The sequence below is a fragment of the Micromys minutus genome (assembly GCF_963924665.1).
Source record: "Micromys minutus genome assembly, chromosome: 6".
NCBI lineage: Eukaryota > Metazoa > Chordata > Mammalia > Rodentia > Muridae > Micromys > Micromys minutus.
The window spans coordinates 4,287,506-4,308,478 of NC_137975.1; the positions used below are offsets into that span (position 1 = coordinate 4,287,506).

Genomic DNA, 20,973 nt, shown 5'->3' on the forward strand with positions numbered 1-20,973 from the left:
TTCTACTTGAAGAACAGGAGTAGGCAGATGGCTATAAAATACAAAGCTTTGAATAATAATATATAATAAAATAGCATGTATGTAATTAAGAAGGTAAATGTCCCTATCTCTATTTGCATGTCTATAATAATGTTATTTTAACAATCTAAAATGGCATTAACTATGTTATAATGCCTTATATAACTCTTTTCCTGCTAACCAGAATTTTCAACTTTTGTGTATGAAACAGTTTAAAGGGTGAAAACAATACTCCCTTGTGAATGAACTGTTTCTTATAAGTATCCTGATCTTCCCATTAGGCAGCGCATGTCGTCTGTAGTGCTTTGACCCATGCCGTGCTTCCGACGGACTTCTGCACTGAGTTTGGCACTACGAGGATGGACAAGCCTCCATCCATGGCTCCCTTCATGACCCTCAAAATTTTATGGTAAAATTACAGTTCTACAAGACCTGCATCCTAACAGCAGATGGAGGTACCACCAGGTTAGCCGTCAATGCTTCCCACGTTGTTTTCCTGTCCAGTCACCTCCTCTTGGCCTTCCTAGATCTCCCATGCCAGTCCTGAGAAGCCTGGCCAGCAGCAGCAGCTAGTACAACAGGCTGCAACCTGATTTGGCAGGCCAGCTTCTATACTGCGTTTTGGTAGTTCATATGCATGCGCTGTGCAGACCACCATATCCCCTCTGTGCGGGACACAACACCTGACAGATGAGGTCTGCGATGTACTGTCAACCATCATCCCGTGTTTGGGTGTGTGTAGTCAGTTTTACCTTTTCACCTTCTAAATCTCACTTGGTGTCTCCTAAAGAAGGTCTGATTCTTGGTAGCTTTCATCCTGAAGGGCAGAAGCCCACAACAATGGCTCCACATAGACCCCCCTCTTATTACTAATGCATAGTTTCCAGTGCCTCTCAAATGTGGTTTACATTACACAGTGTAAGATTCAGCTTTTATGGCCACTCAGATGAGGACAGGTTGAACATACTTTCCCATGAGACCTTGTACCACAGAGCTGTCCAGCGCACCACTTCCGCCTCCTCCACGCAGAGCCTCGCTGGCCAGTGAAAGTGCCTGTTTGGAATAGTCCTCGGTTTCCCTTGCTAGTTGCTTCATTGTGTTAGCTGAGTCAACATGGCTGAAGACATTAAAGAAAAAGAATTAGGGTTTTTCATAGAAAAATTAGCACGGATTAGTAACATAAATCTTTCTTGCAGAAAAGAATAAAGGAGCGAGTTTGACTTGTAAAAGCCAAACAGAGCTGACTAGAAAGCATGGAGAATATGTCTCACGCTCTTCCTGCCTTTCTGTGGTCACTTCCGTTTAAGCCATTCTCAGAGATGGTCTGGGGAGAGTAGATGGTGGTTGCCTCGAAGTGGCGAAGTGGCGACTATTGTGCCTACTGTTTTCTGCAAGCAGAACCCCTGGGGTCTCACACATCCAGAGTCCACCTCCTTACTCCTAACCCTGGATAAAGTTTTAGAGTGGACCTGCAACTAAGGGGGTAACAATCTGTCAATAAAAGATCTCCTATAACCTTCTGATCTCCTGGTTCTAGGAAGGAGCATTAAAACAACAAAAACCAGGCCCCAGGAGGCAGCTCATGCTACACAATCAGAAGCCAGCCCCTCTGCAGACTGAATTCCACCCAGGATTAGCAGAGCCTGCCGCCCTGCCTAGCAAAGCTTTTGAATGGGGTAGGATTTATAGCCGAGGAGCCAGCACCAAGAGGGCCTGTCATCTGTGGGGTCCTGCAGAGCCGGTTTTTGGGGGAAAGGTCCTTTTGCTCTCCACAGGCAAGCAAACAACTCGTTGCTACTTGTTCTCAGGCCCCACGTGGGAGTCGAGGAGTCTCTGAAAGCTGCAAACACCCGTTTTCAGAGGTTGATTCATTTCACGCGGCCAGAAGACTCAAATCTAACATGTACTTTAAAAATCACCTGAGTCATAGAGAAGGCTGGGAGAGGAACACTTTCACCAACTCCTGCCAAACAGCCCCGTCCTCTGCCATACCCTGAAAGCTAAGGCTTTCCAAATGGGCTTCAAAGGTAGGGAAGGGCTGCAGAGAAACCTGGAGGGGGTAAATCCAGTGCTTGAGTCCTGACTGTTCCACAGTCTTGCCTGGAGCAGGGGTGTCAAACACTGCTGTTTACCTGTCTGCCAATCTTGTGGCCTCCTGAGCCAGACTTTTAAATCCATTTGGCCCCACATAGTGCTCGGAGGATTGGATGTTCTATGGGAAAAAAGGGAATCAGTTAACATCTGCATTTGACTCTGGAACCTAAACGGAAATGCCAAAAGGACACTAACCACAGGACCCTAGTCACCATGATTACCTAAAAAGCATGCCTTGGCAAGAACAAAGTAGATATTCAATTTCAAAAGAAGTCTTTGTAAAATAGATGACTCTAATATACATATTATTGGGCTAATAATTGAGGAAATATCGGGCTAGCCTACATACTGAGACCTTGCCTCAAGAAAACAATACATGTGTGTGTGTGTGTGTGTGTGTGTGTATGTGTGTGTGTACAGTTAAGTTCTACAGAAAAGAGGGAAGGCAGGATTCTATCTATTGAAAATGTGGCTATAAAGAAATCAACTAGGGAGGGGTGTATAAGGCAGTTTCTTGGGACACTGCATGTGGCCAAGGTACAAGGGATAAATGAATATACATGCCAACCAGGCAAGCATACAGTGTTTTGCAGGGAAGCTTCGCTTTCTCCCAGGCTCAGGCGCATCTGAGAGATGAGTCTGTTCGTATCCTGCACTCGGTTCCGATACTGACTGCCCAGGGCCCGAACCCTTTCCACAGTCATCTTGAGGTCATCCAGGCGGTTCTTGTAGCTGTTCTCTTGGCTTCTTGCCTTGGCCAGCTGGAGGCCGAGGGCTCGCATAGCTCCTGCAGAGAGAAGAACAGAGAGAAGAACAAGGCTGAGGCAGAATGACCGGGTTAACCCATAAAACCGAGTGACTTGGAGATAAATGAGGAAAAGAAAGAAAGTCAATGACAAATGTCTGTGACAGTTTTTCACCCTGTCACTCAGGTGCCAGGAGAATGTCATACACACACTTGCACCCAGACAAAGGCTGGCTGCAGATACCACAGAGCTTGCTTACTGCCACAACAAGTCTGTGACCCAGAATCACAATTCTTTCCAGGCCATGAGTCTCCTAGCAATTGGACTTCTCACCTTCTGAAATCTGAGCTTCTCTTAAAATGTCTCGAAGGGCCTGCTCAGCCTGCTGTATCCTGCCTTCTAGCTCCTCACTGGGGACTGCGCCACCACCACCCTGAGCCTTTGAAACCAGGGCCTCCAGGTTCTGGAGCTGCTGGGTAAACTGGTCCATCTGAAAGCACATGGGAAAGGAATCAGAAGAGGGGGAAGAGCACAGTTCATATCCAGGGCTGCAGCACGTGTCGGGTTAGTAGCGGATAAAATCTAGACTCTTGAGCTAGACTGGCTTGAGTGGGGATCCAGCCAGTGACCTTGGCAAGCCATTTTCTAATCTTAAACAGGGGTAATAAAAACAATACTGTTCACACGCTCATTCTTTGTGCTGAATGAGTTGATATTCTTAAGTGCTAAGAAGAGAACCTGTCACCAAATTATTTCTAGAAAGGTTCCTGGGGGCTAGAGACACAACTCAGTGTTAAAGTACTTGTCCAGTTCTTACTACTACATAAAATGAAAATAAAAATATATGATATTTAGCAAGATGTGTGATGGCGCACACCTGTAATCCTGGCATTTGGGGGAAAGAGGCAAGAGGATCATGGGTTCAAAGTCATCCTCAGATTATATAGTGACTTTGAGGACAGGCTGAGCTACATGAGACTTTGTCTCAAACTAGCCTTCCAAAGGCTATTAAGTGGGTTTAAAAAAAAAAAAAAGACTGAGGGACAGAAGAGGTGGCTCACTGGTTCAGAGCACTCATTGCTCCTGAAGAGGACCCAGGTTCAGTTCCCGGACACACATGGTGGCTCACAACCATCTGTGACTCCAGTTCTCAAGGATCCAGCGCCTTCTTTGAATCTCTGTGGGCACCAAGCACATGTGCTGGCAAAATACTCAGACACATCTTTTAAAAATGTTAACATCAAATTGAGTGTGTTCTACTTTTGAAGTTCAATTTCCCCTTACTATATCGTGTAGAAAAAAAATTATTAGTAATTAAGAACATCAAGTACATTCATCTCAGGTCGGTGAGGTGGCTCAGTGGTTAAGAGTACCGACTGCTCTTCCAGAGGTCCTGAGTTCAAATCCCAGCAACCATGTACAATGTGATCTGACACCCTCTTCTGGGGGTGTCTGAAGACAGCTACAAGATACTTGTATATAATAAATAAATAAAGTACATTCATCTCTGAAGTTTAAATTTTAGTTTTATAATTTTATTTTTTGAGACAGGGTCTCACTTAGTAGCCCAGGATGAGCTGGAACTTACTAGTTAGCCTAGGATTGCCTGAAACTCTGGGCAATAGTCTGTCCTCCTGCAAGCTGGAACTGCACACCACGCTCTGCTCCGGAACTTGGTTTGTAAGCTCTGGGAGCAGGCGGGACCCAGCTGGGAAGTAGCACATTGCAGCGCTGTCCTAATTTGCTCTCTGTTGCTGTGATGAACAGCACAGCCAAAAGCAACTGGGAGAGAGAATCTTTGATTTCAATTTACAGCCCGTAATAATAAAGGGATGTCAGAGCAGGGGCTCCAGGCTGGAACTAAAGCAGATGGTACGGAAGAACAGGACAGTCTACCTGCTCAGTCTGCCTCACACAGCCCAGGAGGTTTACCCACAGTGGGCCGGGCCTTCCCACATCAGTCATCAGTTAAGAAAATGTCCCACAGACTTGCCTCCAGTTCAATCTGGTGGAGGCATTTTCTCAGGCGAGGGTCCGAATTCCAGATGACTCTAGTTTGTGTCAAGTTGACAAAAACCAAAAACAACACAAAAACAAACCCAGGACAAATGAAAGAGAATTGGACTCAGATGCTGGGGGACACTAGAGGCACTTCCAGTTCCATGTGGCCAGGCCACTTAGAATAATCACAAGTACTTTCAGACACTGACCCTTGAAAACGGAATCTAGAATGCTTTACGCCTGACCCTAGAGTTACTAAATCGTCACAAGTCTAAATGAGACTTGATCTGCAAGAAGATACTAAAAATGGTATAGATGATAATATAAACCTGCCATACAATATTATACACAATATTTCAGTATAATTTGAAGATTTTTTAATTGCATTTGAGTGTGCACGTGTATACATGTGCGTATGTGGGTGCATGTACTCACACAGCACGGTATTCTGGTGGAAGTCAGAGGGAGTGGCTCACTCCTTCAGCCTTTACATGGGGTTGTCAGGATTGCTTCTATCCACTAAACTATCTCACCTCTCTCTCTCTGTCTCTCTCTCTCTGTCTCTCTGTCTCTCTGTCTCTCTCTCTCTCTCTCTGTCTCTCTCTCTCTCTCTCTCTGTCTCTCTCTCTCTCTGTGTGTGTGTGCCTGTCTGTCTCTTCTCTCCCATTTTCACACCCATTTCCCAGATATCTGGGGGAGCCAGACCTGTGAAAGAACCAGGGCACAGAGCCAGAGTCTGACTGCCTGTGGCTGGGGCTGGGAGGGGGAAGTTGGCATACCTGAATCTTCACTTGACTGTAGCAAGCAGGACAACTGGTCAGGGCCGCCGCATGCTCACAGTTGAGGCCTCCAAAGCCTGGCTTGCAAACACAGCTGCCATCACTTTGACACTCTCCAGGCTCTGAGCCCACGGGGTTGCAGTTGCAAGCTAGAGATAAGACGCAGATAAATGGTGCATTCCCACCCAATGGGAGGTACTGCCACGGATCCATCCCTTGGCTGTGGCCTCCAGCACATTCCTACAGAAGCAAGCCCAGGGAATCACACAAGCGTGATCCACGTGTGCGCGCTCGAATGAAGAGGTGCCAGGTAGCTTATCATCTTCCTCCTTTCACTGCGCCAAAAGCCTACTGGGTACTTTGCTGGCATCCCGATTTTGCTTAGAAAGTGCTTTTTTTTTTTAAGCACCTATTTTAGGCCAGCTGTAAACAGTGTCTTCTGTTTTTATAGATGAGGAATGTGAGCTCAGAGGCTTGCTCAGATCCTAGACCAAATTAAAGGAAGCTGGCATGAGAGCTCAGAAGGGCCTATGTTCCTTTCTTCCCACTGCAGGGAGATGAGAGGAGGCAGTGGCCCTACTGTGTGCCAGGTTCTGTTTTGGAGACAAGGATGTACCAATGAGAGGGATCACAGGCTGTTCTCGGAGCTAAGTGTTCTGCCGTGATTTGCACATAGTCCCCATGCCTCTTCCTTTTTAGTGTATGACTCCCCAGGAGCCAGGATGTCTTCATCACTGCTAATTGCAGGCAAAAGGCAGGTGCTTGATAGCAGAGCAAAGGACATTGTCTAATTTTAATGAAATCTAAAACAATGAAAGTTTTAATTTATTCACTTTGTGTCTGTTTACTTAAAGGAAGGTCTTGCTCAGTAGCTCAGGCTACCCTCTAATTCAGGATTATCCTGCCATAACCTCATGAGTGCTGGGATTAAAGGCATGAAGCACCCCACCTAGTCCCAGGGGTCCTCAAGCATCTCTAGGTAGACAATCTGGTGTCGGGACCTGATAACACGTCTAAGTGCCAGCCAAGCACCAGAGTCATCTGGAGCCTTTGTGTGTCCAAGTTTAGGAGTGACTCTGCACTCTGAGGTTTGAGAGCAGCGCTGGGCTGAGGACCACACCTGCACACTCACGCTTTGATCTGAAGCAGCCCTCAGCAGTCTCCTGTGAAAGCGGCTTTGAAGCTGAGTCTCCTCAGGAGAACTTTCTGAGGTTAACTTCCGCACACAATCACACTGGCTTCCTGAGAGGGTCTCTTAAACGGCTTTACAACCGGACCCCTCCCCTCTCGGGTTTGTTCCGGCTCAGTGGTTGAGTCCTTTATTGCTCTCTGGTGACAGGTCTGGCAGCTTCTTTTCTGCCTACCTGCCTTGGGTTTGGGCATAGGATGTGGCCCCACCTTATCTGCTCTTTCACTCAGGAATGTAAACCTGACCTTTTTTCCACTTTTCCCACCCAGGTTTAACCATTTAAGAGTCTTTAATGCTGCTTTTAGAAGCTGGTGCAGGGGAGTCCGGTCTTTTAAGGCTTTTGGCGGGTGAATGAATGGTACAGACTGTTCAGGATCCAGTCTGTTCATGGAACTAGTTGCTTCATATTAGCTGTCCTTGCCTTTGCTTCTGTGTATCCACTCAAGCAAGCTCATATGTCTATCCATATGCACGTGTACACACACACACACACACACAGTGAGAGAAAGAGACAGGGGCGCATAATTTGTCTAGGGGTATAGTCCTACCTCGACATTTGTCTGCTGGGTTGGGAGCCAACGGGTCTCCAAAGTAACCAGCTTTGCACTGGTCACAGTAGATGCCAGCTGTGTTGTAGATACATTTCAAACATCTGCCTGTCAACTGGTCACAGTTCCCAGAGGCACTGGGGTCCACATTGTTGTTGCACGGGCAGCGCTGACAAGGCCTCACTGGGCCACGTTCCCCAAAGGGATCCCCAAAGAAGCCATCAGCACAGAGCTCACAGCGGGCACCTGGGAAGGAAGACAGGAATATGTGGTCAGCCCAGACAAGATTTTTCCCCATGGGCAGCAGGACCAGAAAGAGGCTGAAGGTACTTGGTAGAAGAAACAGGAAGGTACATTTCGTTAATTTGAATGAAAATAGCCCCTTAGGCTCATAGGGAGCTGTGCTGTTAGGAAGTGTGTTCTTGTTGGAGTGGGTGTGGCTTTGTTGGAGGAATTGTATCACTGGGGGTGGGCTTTGAGGTTTCAGATGCTCAAACCAAGCTCAATGTGTCATTGTCTCTTCCTACTGCCTACAGATCCAGGTGAATTCTCAGCTACCTCTCCAGCACCACATCTGCCTGGATGCTGCCATGCTTCCCGCCTTGAAGATAATGGACTAAACCTCTGAAACTGTAAGCCAGCCTCAATTAAATGTTTTCCTTTGTAGGAGTTGCTGTGGTCATGGTGCCTGTTCACAGCAATAAAACCCTAAGACAGGCATTAATTCCAGGCTCCCAGGACAGTACCTTTGGGAACAGATGAATGTGGCAGGGGTGGAGACTGCCACTTTATGGCATGGTCACCACAGATTGGAATATTGCAGCACCACAAAGAAGCTTAATTGGCATGTTGGTAAAAGCCAGCAGGAATTAATGGTGCCAAGGCTGCTGCAGAACAGGTTAGTTTTTCAGACTGAAGAGGTATGCAACACTCAGGGCAACACTGTTTTCCTTCCTACCCCTCTACCTTCTTACCCTAACACAGATGCAATACTGTTTTCCTTCTTACCTAGTTCATTTGAAAGGAACTGGCAACTAGGGCTAGGAATGTAACTCAAAGGGTATATTACTTAGGTCTAGGAATGTAACTCAGTGCATAAATTACTGGCCCAGCATGCACAAAACTCTGGGTTTGATTCCCCAGGATTGCATAAAAGCAAATATGGTTGCAAACACCTATACACTCCAGCATTTGGGGGACGGAGGCAAGAGACCAATAGTTTAAGGGCAGGGTTGGAGAGATGGCTCAGTGGTTAACAGCACTTTTGGCTCTCATAGAGGACCTAAGTTCGGTTCCTAGCATCCACATGAGATTGTTCACAACTACTTAAGACTAGCTTCAGGGCATCCAACAACCTCTGTTGACCCAGTGGGCACACACACCACCTCATACACATAATCAAAAGTTAATCATTATTTTTCAAAAGGAGTTTAAAGTCATCCTCAGATACTAAGTTCAAGGCCCGCTTGGGCTACAGAAGATCCTGGAGGGACAGGGGGACTTAGAACACATACCTGGTCTGAAACTTTCATTCCCTAAATAAATGCACAAGACTGTCAACGAACCAGCACTATGCTTTTCCTTCCATAGCTGCACCAGCCCTGATCAAGCCCGGTCATAGCTCAGATGCCACATATACCTATTTTTAGAATGTGCACATTTAGATTAACCTGCACTATAACTAGCCAGGAATTCTCCAGAACGGGAGCTATTTACACATGTCCACACCGTCAGGACAGGAAGCTGAATGAAGAACAGGGTGCTGGCCTTACCTGTGACCCCAGGGGGGCAGTTGTTACACACCACCTCCTCTGTCTCAGGCATCACTGAACAGCTGAAGCCATTGTGACAGGGACAGGGCTTGCAGCTTCGGGGGTCATGTGGGTCATTGTAGAAACCGATGGGACAGTCAGCACACTCGATGTCGGTGTTCTCATCCCCCGAGTAGCAATCTCCTGGAGTGCAGAAGAAAGAAAAGGCAGTCCGTGTGGATGGAATGTAGGGATGAGACAATAGAGGCCCCAGCTCTCTCAGAGCCTCCCCCAGCATCTGAACGCTGGCATTCATTCCCACCCTCGGTCCAAATAGAAACATGGCCACCCATTGGATCTCAGCCTCACCTGTCACATTCAGTAGACACACACACCCTCACTGTCCTTCATGGTCACACCACTGCCACCCACCTCAGTTAGAGCCTGACGCGTCTTTGATCTCTCCACACAATTCCTGCAACTCAACACCAATACCCCCACCTTGTAGAGAGCGTGACAGTCATTTCCTGTAACCTGGCACCTTTCAGTCACAACCCGATGGCATTTCCATAATGGAAGAGGTCAAGTGTACTGTCACCATGTCCAGCAGTTTCCCTGACCTCGGTCCCCATCCCCCGCATCGAGTTCAGGTCTGATACTTCCTCCTCAGCCCTTGATTCTAGGAGACCCACTCCGCTGCCTCTACCCTGAAACACCTGGTCCGGCTGTCATTTCACTCACCTGTGTCTGGATCACAGGTCCCTCCCCCTTGGCAGTTGCAGGGAACACAGGTACCAAAAGGCCCCAGTCTTGCCGAATCTCTTTTGTAACCAGAAGCACATTCCTGACAGAATTGTCCCCTGTACCCAGCAGGGCATTCACAACGTTCAACCCATGGTGCTGGGGCTCCAGAGACAGGGCGGGCTGAAATCAGGGTCACATTGTCAATGTACCCTGTACCTGCAATAGAAAGAAGACATTAGAAGTGGCAAGGTCTAACTCCACAGAATTTGAGAGTGGTGGCTTCCTCAGGCCTGTAGACACGGCACACTGGGAGGCAGAGGCAGGAGAATCTTTGCCAACTCAAGGCCATCCCGGTTTACCATTGTCAAGAGCACCCAGAGTTTTGCTTTCTTTTTTTAAAAAAAGATTTACTTATTTATTTATTCTATGTATATAAGTACACTGTAGCTGTCTTCAGACACACCAGAAGAGGGCATCAGATCCCATTACAGATGGTTGTGAGCCACCATGTGGTTGCTGGGATTTGAACTCAGGACCTCTGGAAGAGCAGTCAGCGCTCTAACCACGGAGCCATCTCTCCAGCCACCGAGTCTTATTTGCTTTACCCAGATGGTGATCACACATCATGGAACATGGGCAGCATTAGTAGTCGGAGTCTGCGCTCTGGATTCAGGAAGATTAGGGTCTAGGTTGTGGCTGAACCCACATTGGTTGTGTGAATTTGGCAAATTCCTTGATCTTTTCCAGACTTCATGTTCTTACTTTACGAGAGAGGTGAGAGTATTGTCCAGCCCCCTGGTTTGTGAGAATTACGAGAGACACTACCTAGATTATGAGCCTGGGAAATAGAAACAGCTCAGCAAACTACTGGCTGCCATCCTGCCTGCTCCCTGCTGTGTCTGTGACTCTGAGGGCAAGAACATGGCAGGCCAGCCACACTTCTTTGGTCAGTGTTTAGAAGTGTGAAGCACCCCACCCCCACCCCTTGAAATAATGGTGGGTAGGATTAGAAGGCCCAACTTAGAGCATTAACAGAAGATATCTCCATTAGCTATAGATTGTTCCCTCCACATAACGGAACTGAAGAAGGGACTCTTAGCAACGAAGTGTCATGATTTTCAGGAGAGCTGACCTCTCGATAGAGAAATACTCCCTTTTAGGAAAATAGAATATAAAACGCAGACTCAGGATTTCTGAGTGAAAACCATCAGATTAGCTTATCATCCTGACCAGAGCCCGCCGCCACCCGTACGCCTCCGAAGCAGATGAAGCTGAAACCAGGGGTGAGGTCTTTTGCTTTCTTGGTCACTTACTGTACTCTCCATACGTAGCCCGGATGAGGAGGGCTGTGAGGTTTCGCAGTAATCTCCGGTACTCGAAATAACTCAGCTGGGGGCTCCAGTGACTGCTTGGATGTTCATTTAATCTGCGTAATTGAATATTTTTTCATGCTTACAAATTCAAGCCATGCCACATTGCTACCTGATACAAATTACATTCGAGAAGGTGAGGACAGTTTAGCTTTGACACCCTGCTTCGAGTTTTCTAGGAGACAGAAGCTTGGAGTTTCTCTCTCCATAGGGAGGGCGAATCCCATTCAGTGTGTGCATTTTCAGGGATCGCTGCAAAAGCTGGTCCCAAGCCCTCAGACACACTCTTAGCCATTGCATAACCCAATACTAGGCACCTTCCACTTCCCCAAGCTCTGGCCCTAGAAAGCTACTGTTCATTCTAAGCATCGTTCTTAAGGGATTTACTTGTGTCCTGGGCACATTACACAGATTCCGCCCATCTCTCCATATCCTTGCCCTCCTGGAATCCTCTTGTAGGTGCAAGAGACCAAGCCCAGGCCTTACACACACCAGGCAAGTGCCCATCATGAGCTGCAGCTGTCATCAGAATGAACCCCTTGGTGCCTGGACCAGTCGCCTCTGAGCTAACTTTCGGGCTTCTTTTACTAGAATATTGACTAGAAAGATCTTTTCAGTGGCTGGTGGATTAATTTAAGCATGGTTGTGGGGTTGGGGTTGCAAGTCAGTGGTAGAGCATTTGCCTAATATAAATGCAGCCCTGCATTTAATCCCAGCATTGCAATGAATTAATAAATTAGTGAAAGATTTTAAAAAATCAAAGTTGACTGTCCTTGGCCTGGACGGGAAATTATGGAATTGGGGGGGGGGGGAGAAAACTAGGCAGAGATGATTAAGACTCAGCCATTGGAGTCAGAATGATTTTTAAAACAGTGTGAGCTGTTAGCAATTCACAAACAGAACAACATGGGGACATGTGATGTCTGTAACTTTGCCTGGGGTTTGGAGAAAGCTCAGACAAAGAAAGTATTTAGGCTGAACCTCAAAGAATAAGCTCACTAACCCGATGTGAGAATCCAGCCATCAGAATAAGCGGCACTCAGTTAATTAAGCACTTAGCTCGAGTGGGCTCCGAGTCTGCCTCTCTCGGTTCCTATGGCCCCCATACTCCTCTCTCGGTTCCTATGGCCCCCATACTCCTCTCTCAGTTCCTATTGGCCCCCATACTCCTCTCTCAGTTCCCATTGGCCCCCATACTCCTCTCTCGGTTCCTATTGGCCCCCATACCCCTCTCTCAGTTCCTATTGGCCCCCATACTCCTCTCTCAGTTCCTATTGGCCCCCATACTCCTCTCTCAGTTCCTATTGGCCCCCATACTCCTCTCTCAGTTCCTATTGGCCCCCATACTCCTCTCTCAGTTCCTGTTGGCCCCCATACTCTCTCACTGATCCACTGTGAATGTCTTCTGCTGGTCTAGTTAAGAGCTTCACCTGGGGCCTGGGAAAAGGCTCAGTAGCGAAAGTGTTTGCAGAACTCATGAAAAGTTGTGTGCAGTAGCACATGCCTGCAATCACAGTGCTCTTATGAACAGATGGGACGTGGAGACAGGAGGATGCCTGAGAGCTTGAGGGCAGGCTAAGCACACATCGCTGCAAGCGGCACAGACAGCTCGTCTCAGATGAGGTGGAAGCTGAGGCTGACACCTGAGGTTGTCCTTTGAACTTCACGAGCACACATATCATATACCTATACACACACACACTCACACACACACACACACACACTCACTCACACAAACGTGCACACATCATATACCTTCATAGATACACAAATGTACATATACAGACTCACACACATGCACAAAGGTTTTTTGTTTTTTAATTATGCTGGGCATTTAGAAGGCAGAAGCAGGCAGATCTCTGAGTTCCAGGACATCCACATACAGGTGACACCATTTATGTATATAATTTAGGCTGGAGAGATGGCTCAGTATATACCACTCTTGCATACGACCAGAGTTCAGTTCCCACCACACAATCAGGTGGCTCACAATTGCCTTAACTCCAACTCCAGGGGTTCCAACTCTTTTAGACTCACACGTACACACTCCCCAGCACATAGACACACACATATAAATTAAAAATTTTTTAAATAACATATGTCCATGAAAGGGCATCTCATGTCACAGTATACACGTGTCACAGTATACTTGGGTCACAGTTTACATGTAGATCAGAAGACAACCTCATGGTCTCTTTTCCCCTTCTTGTAGGTTCCAGAGATCAAACTCAAGTTACCAGATCTGAGCAGCAAGTGCTTTTATCAGCTGAGCCATCTCACCAACTCATGATACTTTTTTCCCTTGAGACAAAGTCTCACTGCATCTCTGGCTGTCCTGGAACTCATTATGTAGACCAGGCTGGCCTCTAAGTCAGAGATGTACATCTTAAATGCTGGGATTAAGGGTGAAAGCCATATGTCCACTGACACTACGTGGTGCGCAGCCTCTCAGCAGCTTTCCATCATCTTGCCAGCGTAGACAAGATGGAAGCACCCTGGCACGACACATAAGAAGTGCCCTGATAAGTCCTCTCTAGACTTATCCATCTTATCCACCCATCTCTCTCACCCATGCTGCAAAGATATTATCTGTGGGGCTCGGGAGGTGGCTCAGTAGTTAAGAGCACTGTGGTTCCCAGCACCCACATGGTAGCTCACAACAATGTACCATCAGTTCCAAGGGAGGATACAACCACTTTTCTGCACGTTGTGTGTGTGTGTGTGTGTGTGTGTGTGTGTGTGTGTGTTTATTTATCTTTATATAACTTGCCCCATGTAATAACTTTACACATCCTCATGGAAATTCGCATGCAGATGTTATCTTCCTCTAATTTTTTCTTTCTAGAATAGCCTTGTGTATCTTTCCATCCGCAGCCTGCACACTTGATGCCTGCACAGAGCGTTCCTGGACCGCTCCGGGCAGACATAAGCTCATTTCAAAGAAAATGTCGACCAGACTGGATTGTCCGTGCTTTTAGGTGTGTTATTTATCTCACCAGGTCACAAGCTCTTGGAGAACCGAGATCCTACGTCATCTCTCTTAGCCTCTGACGCAGTACAGAACACCAAGTGGGCACAGCTGCCTCCCCTCTGAACTCATCACTCCAAAGCCACTCCATCCATTTTTATTGGATGAACCCAGGCTATGCAATGTCGCTTGTAGCGGTTTTTCTGACCTCAGTCCTTCCCACACTCCACACCCCACTTCTTGCTCCACTGGAGTTCAACTACTGGTGATCCCAAGTACTTTTCCTCTGCCTACTGACCTGCTTTCCATCAAGACTACCTTCCACGGTTGCCTCACCTTCTCCGGACAAGTCTCTCCATCACCCGGTGCAGGTGTACCTCTTGTGTGTCTTCAGAATACCCGTGTCTACCCTGTTATCTCAGTCACCCAGCTGGCTGTACAGCATTTTCTCCCCGTGCCCATGAACCTGCCAGCTACTGGTCGGTGTGCCTGTGGCCCTGCTTTACCTGAAGGTGTAAGTCTTTGTGATCCCACAGGGAAGGGTCTTGCCGGGCAGCATCAGAGGAGTTCTGATCTGTAGACCAGCACCTTCCAGGATCACGTCGTAGGCAGATGGGTGTCTGCCTCCTCTGTCCACGCGGTAGTCAAAAGACAGGCTCTGTCCATAACTCACTTGCTGATTACCGAGAAATTTGGCTGTGAAATGGAATTTTGAAAAGATCAGTAGTACTGCCGAGAAGGCGAGCGCATGAACAGATTAAATTAATATTTTAATATTGTCAGTTTTTGTTGGGAGTCCTATGTGACCTTCCACCCTTCCATCCCAAACCACGCTGACAGAAGGCTCAGTCATGTCATGGGATGTGGGTGTGATATTTGGGCTATGTATGTAGCTCCAAAGGAACCTTAACGTAAGATAATCTCTACCTATTGGACATGACCACTACGGACAGTCTGGTGGACAAAGGTCCAAGGCGAAGCAGTAAGAGTTTGTTATACACAAGTGATTTTCACTTTAGTGAACACTTAGCAGACATCATATTTTTGTGCATGTGTTTATGTGTGTGTACTTATGTCTGCATGTGTGTACTTATGGAATGCGTGTGCATGCATGCGAACAGGCATGTGGAGGCTGAATATCCTCAACCATTTTCACCTTCAGTTTTGAAACATGGCTTCTCACTGAACCTGGAACTCACCGATTCTGAAAGTGTCCCTGTCTAGCAAGCCCCGGGATTCTTATGTCTCTACTGTTGTGAGGTGGGGTTACAGGCATGGGCCACAGTCGCCAGCTTTTCCTGGGAGTTGTCAGCATTCGGTGCAGGTCGTCTGTCATGCTTGCGCAGTGACTGGCTGAGCCATCTCCCTAGCTCTGCCCTTATCTGATGGTGATAATTCTTGACTGTTGGCCCTATAGCTCTCTAATAGCTGAGAGGACTGAAGTCCAGAGGTGTTAAAAAGAGCCACTTGCTTGGGAAATGCTCATTAGCTACGGTGATGAACTAGGATTCAAATTTCAGCCAGACCTTTGCCGCTCAGGTCACTAACAAAATTTTTAAAGTTTTAACACGTGCTGAAGCAATGGCTCGGCAGTAAAAGAATCCTTCCTGCTCTTCCAGAGGACCTGAGCTGAGTTTCCTAGCACACATATTGTGGTTCACATCCTCCTACAGCTCCAGGGGACCTCTGGGGCAACCTGCACGCGAACCTACACATTAAATAAACATTCTAACTTTCCAAAAGCCATGCTTCGTGTTTACTTTTCTATCTGCTTCTTAATAGACCCACTAAGTTTGACTTCATGCCCTGATGGGAAATCTAAAAACTGTTCATTTGGCTAATAAGGGGGTGCGGAGGGATCCCAGGGAGGGGGTGCGGAGGGATCCCAGGGAGGGGGTGCGGAGGGATCCCAGGCAGGGGGTGCGGAGGGATCCCAGGCAGGGGGTGCGGAGGGATCCCAGGCAGCGGGTGCGGAGGGATCCCAGGCAGCGGGTGCGGAGGGATCCCAGGCAGCGGGTGCGGAGGGATCCCAGGCAGGGCTGACCTCCAGGACGCCTGGATGGGGCTACAGTATCATGGCTTGGTTACTTATCAGACTGGGCCTGAACTCCAGTTGTCTACTGGAGCTGCTGCAGCCCCAGTGACGGTGACGGGTCCCACCACATTTTCCACATAGATTTTCTCTCCTGACTCTGTGGTCCTATCGTTTGGCTTCTGCAGAAATCAACCCTCGCATACCAGGTGCCACGAAATAGACTGGGTCTGATCTTCGGGCAGAGCTAAATACATCTCCATGACGCTGTGACCAGTGAAGTTTGGCGGGAGCCCCGTTCCTCTGAACTGCTTTCCAACCGTCCGCATCTGTAAGGCAATAACACCGCTCTGAGACCACTCCCATCACCCCTGCAATTAGGCAAAGCAAGGCTCGCTGGCCAAAACACCCCAGAAGGAGTGGAAAGGGGATCTCAGTATTTTTGCCTTCTTTTACAGTTCTCAGAATTCCCCAGTCCTATCCACCAGCTCCTGTTCTCAGCAGCTTTGCCTTTAAAAATATATATATATATTGTAAGAATATTTCATGTGTATGTGTGTGCACATGCCACAGTGTATGTGTGTGTATGTGTGCACATGTCTCAGTGTGTGTATATGTGTGTGTACATATCACATTATGTGTGTGTGTGCAGATGCTACAGTGTGTGTGTGTGTGTGTGTGTGTGTGTATGTGTGTGTGTGTGTGTAAAGGTAAAAGGACTTATTCTAGTCGGTTCTCTTCCACCATTATGAAGGTCCCAGGAGTCGAACTCAGGTCCTCAGGCTTGGTGGCAAGTCACCTGCAGCCCTCTCCATGGCCCTTTGCCTGATCTTTGTCTGACTCTTATCTCTGGACTCCTGTGACTCAGGCTTATGATTCTAGGCTTGTTTTCACCTGCCTGTAATTTGTGCTATCGTGCTTACCAAAACAATATCTGGCCTTAATCAGGTGAAGGCAAAAACTCAGACAAGCTAAAATACTATCAAGTTCCAATATTTTTGTGGTGTTCTGAAGCAAGATGAGTAAGGAGATAAATCAACTCAATGCAATGTGGTGCTGTTAGTGATTTTGGATTCTGGGATATTCTCATAAACTTCTCTTCCATATGAATAGTTCTTGGTGGTTTTAAAATAGATATGGCTGAGAAGTAGAGTGATATTAGTAGCGTGTCTCTTTTCCCGTTATTTTTAAGTCAGTTATATGCTGTTTGGCTGTAACTTTTTAATACATATGGCTTGTCTTATCCCAACAAAATAATGTACATTAAAAAATAATACAAGAGAACTGAGATGTTACTCAGTTGATGTCTGCCTAGCATACACGGAGTCCTGGGTTTTATTCCTGGCACAAAGCTGAGCTGGGTGTGACGGCACAGCTTCGTAATTCCAGGACCTTGGAGCTGGACTAACCATGACTTGAGAAGCCATCCTGTGATTAGGAAGCCACTGTCATAAACACAAGTGACAGATCTTTGTACAATGTTAAAACAAAAACCAAAGCAAAGCTCTTTGTTTTGTTGAGATACTTTACCCTGAGTGAAAGTTGAGGTGATTCTGTGAACACTGAAGTCAGCAGAGGTGTGGCAGCTGGCTGAATGCCCATAGCAGAAGCACTGGGTACAGCCCTCAGGGTTTGCCCCGTCCAGATAATAGTAGCCTGGTCGGCACCTGCAGCGGAATTGTAGAAGTCAGGATGACGCCATTATTTCTTATTTCGCAGGGAATGCCCTGGCTGGCTCAGCCTCTTCTACTTTCCTTCCCACTTGCCACTGTTAATTCCCAGAGAGAGGAAAATAACAAGGCTTCCGTAGGACCATAGGACCTCTGCTCCAAACCACCAGAGGGGCAATCCCAGCCCCCACCTCACCCAAACACATCCACAAAAAATGAGAGTGTTTACTGTCTCTTTGCTAGAACCTTGGTAGTCTGGAAACGATTACTGACCTGTCCTTGGTGACGGATGGAGGTGGGTGGGTAGTATAGAGGAATATAACAAGACTATGCAGAGCAGACCTGCTCTGGAGTGAGTGTTAATGGAGGGAAGGTGGGGACCAGAAAGAAAAGGCATCTCAGCACCTATTCAACTGTCCCAATCCCCAAGATCTTGGGGTATTTACCAGCGCCCTGTTCATAACCAAGTCCTGGTCCACAGAGGAAAGAACCAGTAACAAAGATAAAAGAAACCTGGAGATTCCCTAAAGCAGCTGCAGGCTGGCGTTCTGCCCTGCTCCCAGCCCAAACCCTTGGGCAACTTCTCTTTGGACAACTTCCAGGCAAGGCTGAGCTGTGAGGCTTCAGGAAAGAAGGCTCCCATCTTTCTCTACACGGGACAGGAACAGCCCTGTAAGTACCTTATGTCCTTCACTTAATTCCCCCTCGAAGAAAAAGAATTTCTGAGATAGGGATTATTTCTGACGTTCTTGGGAGAGGAGGATCAAAGGGCTGAGGCAGGATTCAAACCCACAGAGAGGGAAGGATGAAGGAGGGAAAGGAGTCATGTGCATTGAAAGACAACTTTAGGATGCCGAGGGACGACAAAGATGAAGACAGGCAAGGCTGATGGGGTGCCGCCAGTGATGCTTGCTCCCACGGGCCACTGATGTCACTGGGATACAGTATTTTTAACAGAAATCTACTAATTGTGGTGGTGGCAATTGTCGCTTTGTGTAGCTACCTATTTTGTTTCATATTCTAGAATTTAAAAGGTTTCCAGAGACAGGCTTAGTGGCACATGTCTGTAATCCAGTACTTGGGAAAAAGAGGCAGGGGGATCAGATGTTCAAGGTCACCCTCTGCCATTGTAGCAAGTTCTAAATAAACCCTGTCCTAAAACAGTATAAATAAATAAATTAATTAATAATGTATATTCCAGCAGGAATATAATCCTAGCATTTAGGAAGATGAGGCAGGAGGATTGTTATGACTTCAAGGCTAGCTTGGCTGCATAATGAGATCTAGGCCCAGTCTCTGTTACAGAGTGAGACTGTCTCAAATGCAAATCGTGCATGTGTGCGTGTGTGTGTGCGAGTGTGTGTGTGTGTGCGTGTGTATGTGTGTGTGTGTGTGCGTGTGTATGTGTGTGTGTGTGTGCATGTGTATGTGTGTGTATGTGTGTGTGTGTGTGTGTGTGTGTGTGTGTGTGTCTGAGTTTCCCAGGTGGGACCCTCTGAAAGAGCAGCAAGTACTCTTAACTGACTGATTCTCCAGTGTGCCTCCCCCAACAATGTACACAAAGGCTTTTAAAATGTGGCTGCTTTAACGTTCAAGCTATGTATTTATAACTCTTTCTTCAAGGGGGGGGAATCCTGAAAGCACAGGGTAGGAATGCATTCTTCACTTCCTTCACCCAGGTAGAAGTGTTTGGCAGGGTGCCAGGAAAACGCTTGCTTTCTTTTAAGGAATTGGGAAAGAGGCTTCGAGCTGTGAGGCCACCCTCACAGCCCCTGTGCTCACAGCCATCTCGGGGGAGAGAAGACTTTAGCTGGAACACAGTTTGGACTCAGGATGTCCTGAGGCAGCAACTGAGGGCCAATGGTTCCTCACTGCTTTACCCGCCCCAACATGGCTCAGGCCCAAAGGGCTCTGACGTGCTGCCCCAGTTCATGTGTGTGCGTGTAACCACCGTCTCCTCCCTGGGGTGGTTCCTTTCGGTACACAGTGGCCATACACAGCCATAGTCCCTGTTACAAGGATTTTCCTCAACATGTTTAATTAGGCCAGGCGTTTCCCAAGACCCATTTCAGGCCCATGATCTTGTTACTGTGCAATACCTTGCATCCCCTGAGAGTCCCAGCCAGCTGCCAATTGGGACTCTCTAGGACCCTCTGCCTTTGTCACAGGAAAAACAAACAGAAGGGGCCCAAAGCAGAGGATGGACCACAATGAAAGTTCTTTTGTTGTTGTTGATTGTTTTCGAAGATCAGCCTTTGAGGACAGGGAGGAAGAAGTCCTCAGCATTTGTCAGAACCCACTCTCCATAACTGTTCTTGGTGGATTCATTCGTGCACCATCCCCCAATCCTCAGGGCACAGTTCACACAGACCTATCACAGCGTTCTCCAGTGACGGCTGGTTTGCAGACACATCGGCCAGAATCACAGGGTCCAGAGACACCAGCTGGGTTACAGTCACACTTGGAATCCCTAAGCGAACAAAAAGAGGAAGAAAGTTAGGATCGGGTTTCCGGTGGTTCATACGTAAAAGTCAGCTGCAGAGTGAGCTACACCCCGGCCATGACCTTCTTCTGGGGACTTCCCTCAGCAATCACATCCACGCTGAACTCTTCTAACCTTGATCGCCACGTTTATTTAAGCCAGTGGGGCAGTGGCCAGTGACCCCTTGGCTGACTACCTAAAAGGAGAAGATTGAGCCAGAGTGTAGGCCAGGACCATTACTAGATGGTTTAGTTTGGTTTACTAAAGAGCTAGATCGTTTTAAAAAATGAAGACAAAGTTTATTTCTAAATAGTCTAATCAATAATGTCATTTAGGATGGTAGTGTCTGTGTAACCTGCTACCGTAGCACGTTCTGGCTCCTCTATTTGGTAAGGCCTCTACTGAGATAAAATGTATGCATCATGAAATTCACCCACGTATGGTGAGGTTCATTGGTTTGTAATCAGTTCTCGGAAGTCCAAAGACCATTATCACAAAAAAACAGATCACAAACATTTGTAATGCTCCTAAAGGAGCCAAACCACACCCTCCCTTTACTCCCACCCCCCGCCAGATGTGGT

At 47.4% G+C, this 20,973-nt stretch overlaps 1 protein-coding gene across 1 annotated transcript in view; it reads right to left on the reverse strand.

Moving 5' to 3' along the window:
* Window positions 1–20,973, reverse strand: part of LAMC2 (laminin subunit gamma 2) — a 57,977-nt gene that overhangs the window by 10,655 nt on the left and 26,349 nt on the right. Inside the window, exons 4-16 of the mRNA XM_080918465.1 lie at window positions 20,282–20,380; window positions 17,771–17,907; window positions 16,447–16,569; window positions 14,715–14,904; window positions 11,184–11,296; window positions 9,868–10,086; window positions 9,148–9,330; window positions 7,376–7,621; window positions 5,639–5,787; window positions 3,192–3,348; window positions 2,694–2,899; window positions 2,151–2,230; window positions 986–1,135 (exon numbers count right to left, since the gene is read on the reverse strand). Coding sequence (XP_080774591.1) covers window positions 986–1,135; window positions 2,151–2,230; window positions 2,694–2,899; window positions 3,192–3,348; window positions 5,639–5,787; window positions 7,376–7,621; window positions 9,148–9,330; window positions 9,868–10,086; window positions 11,184–11,296; window positions 14,715–14,904; window positions 16,447–16,569; window positions 17,771–17,907; window positions 20,282–20,380 — 2,052 coding nt within the window. The remainder of the gene's footprint in view (window positions 1–985; window positions 1,136–2,150; window positions 2,231–2,693; window positions 2,900–3,191; window positions 3,349–5,638; window positions 5,788–7,375; window positions 7,622–9,147; window positions 9,331–9,867; window positions 10,087–11,183; window positions 11,297–14,714; window positions 14,905–16,446; window positions 16,570–17,770; window positions 17,908–20,281; window positions 20,381–20,973) is intronic.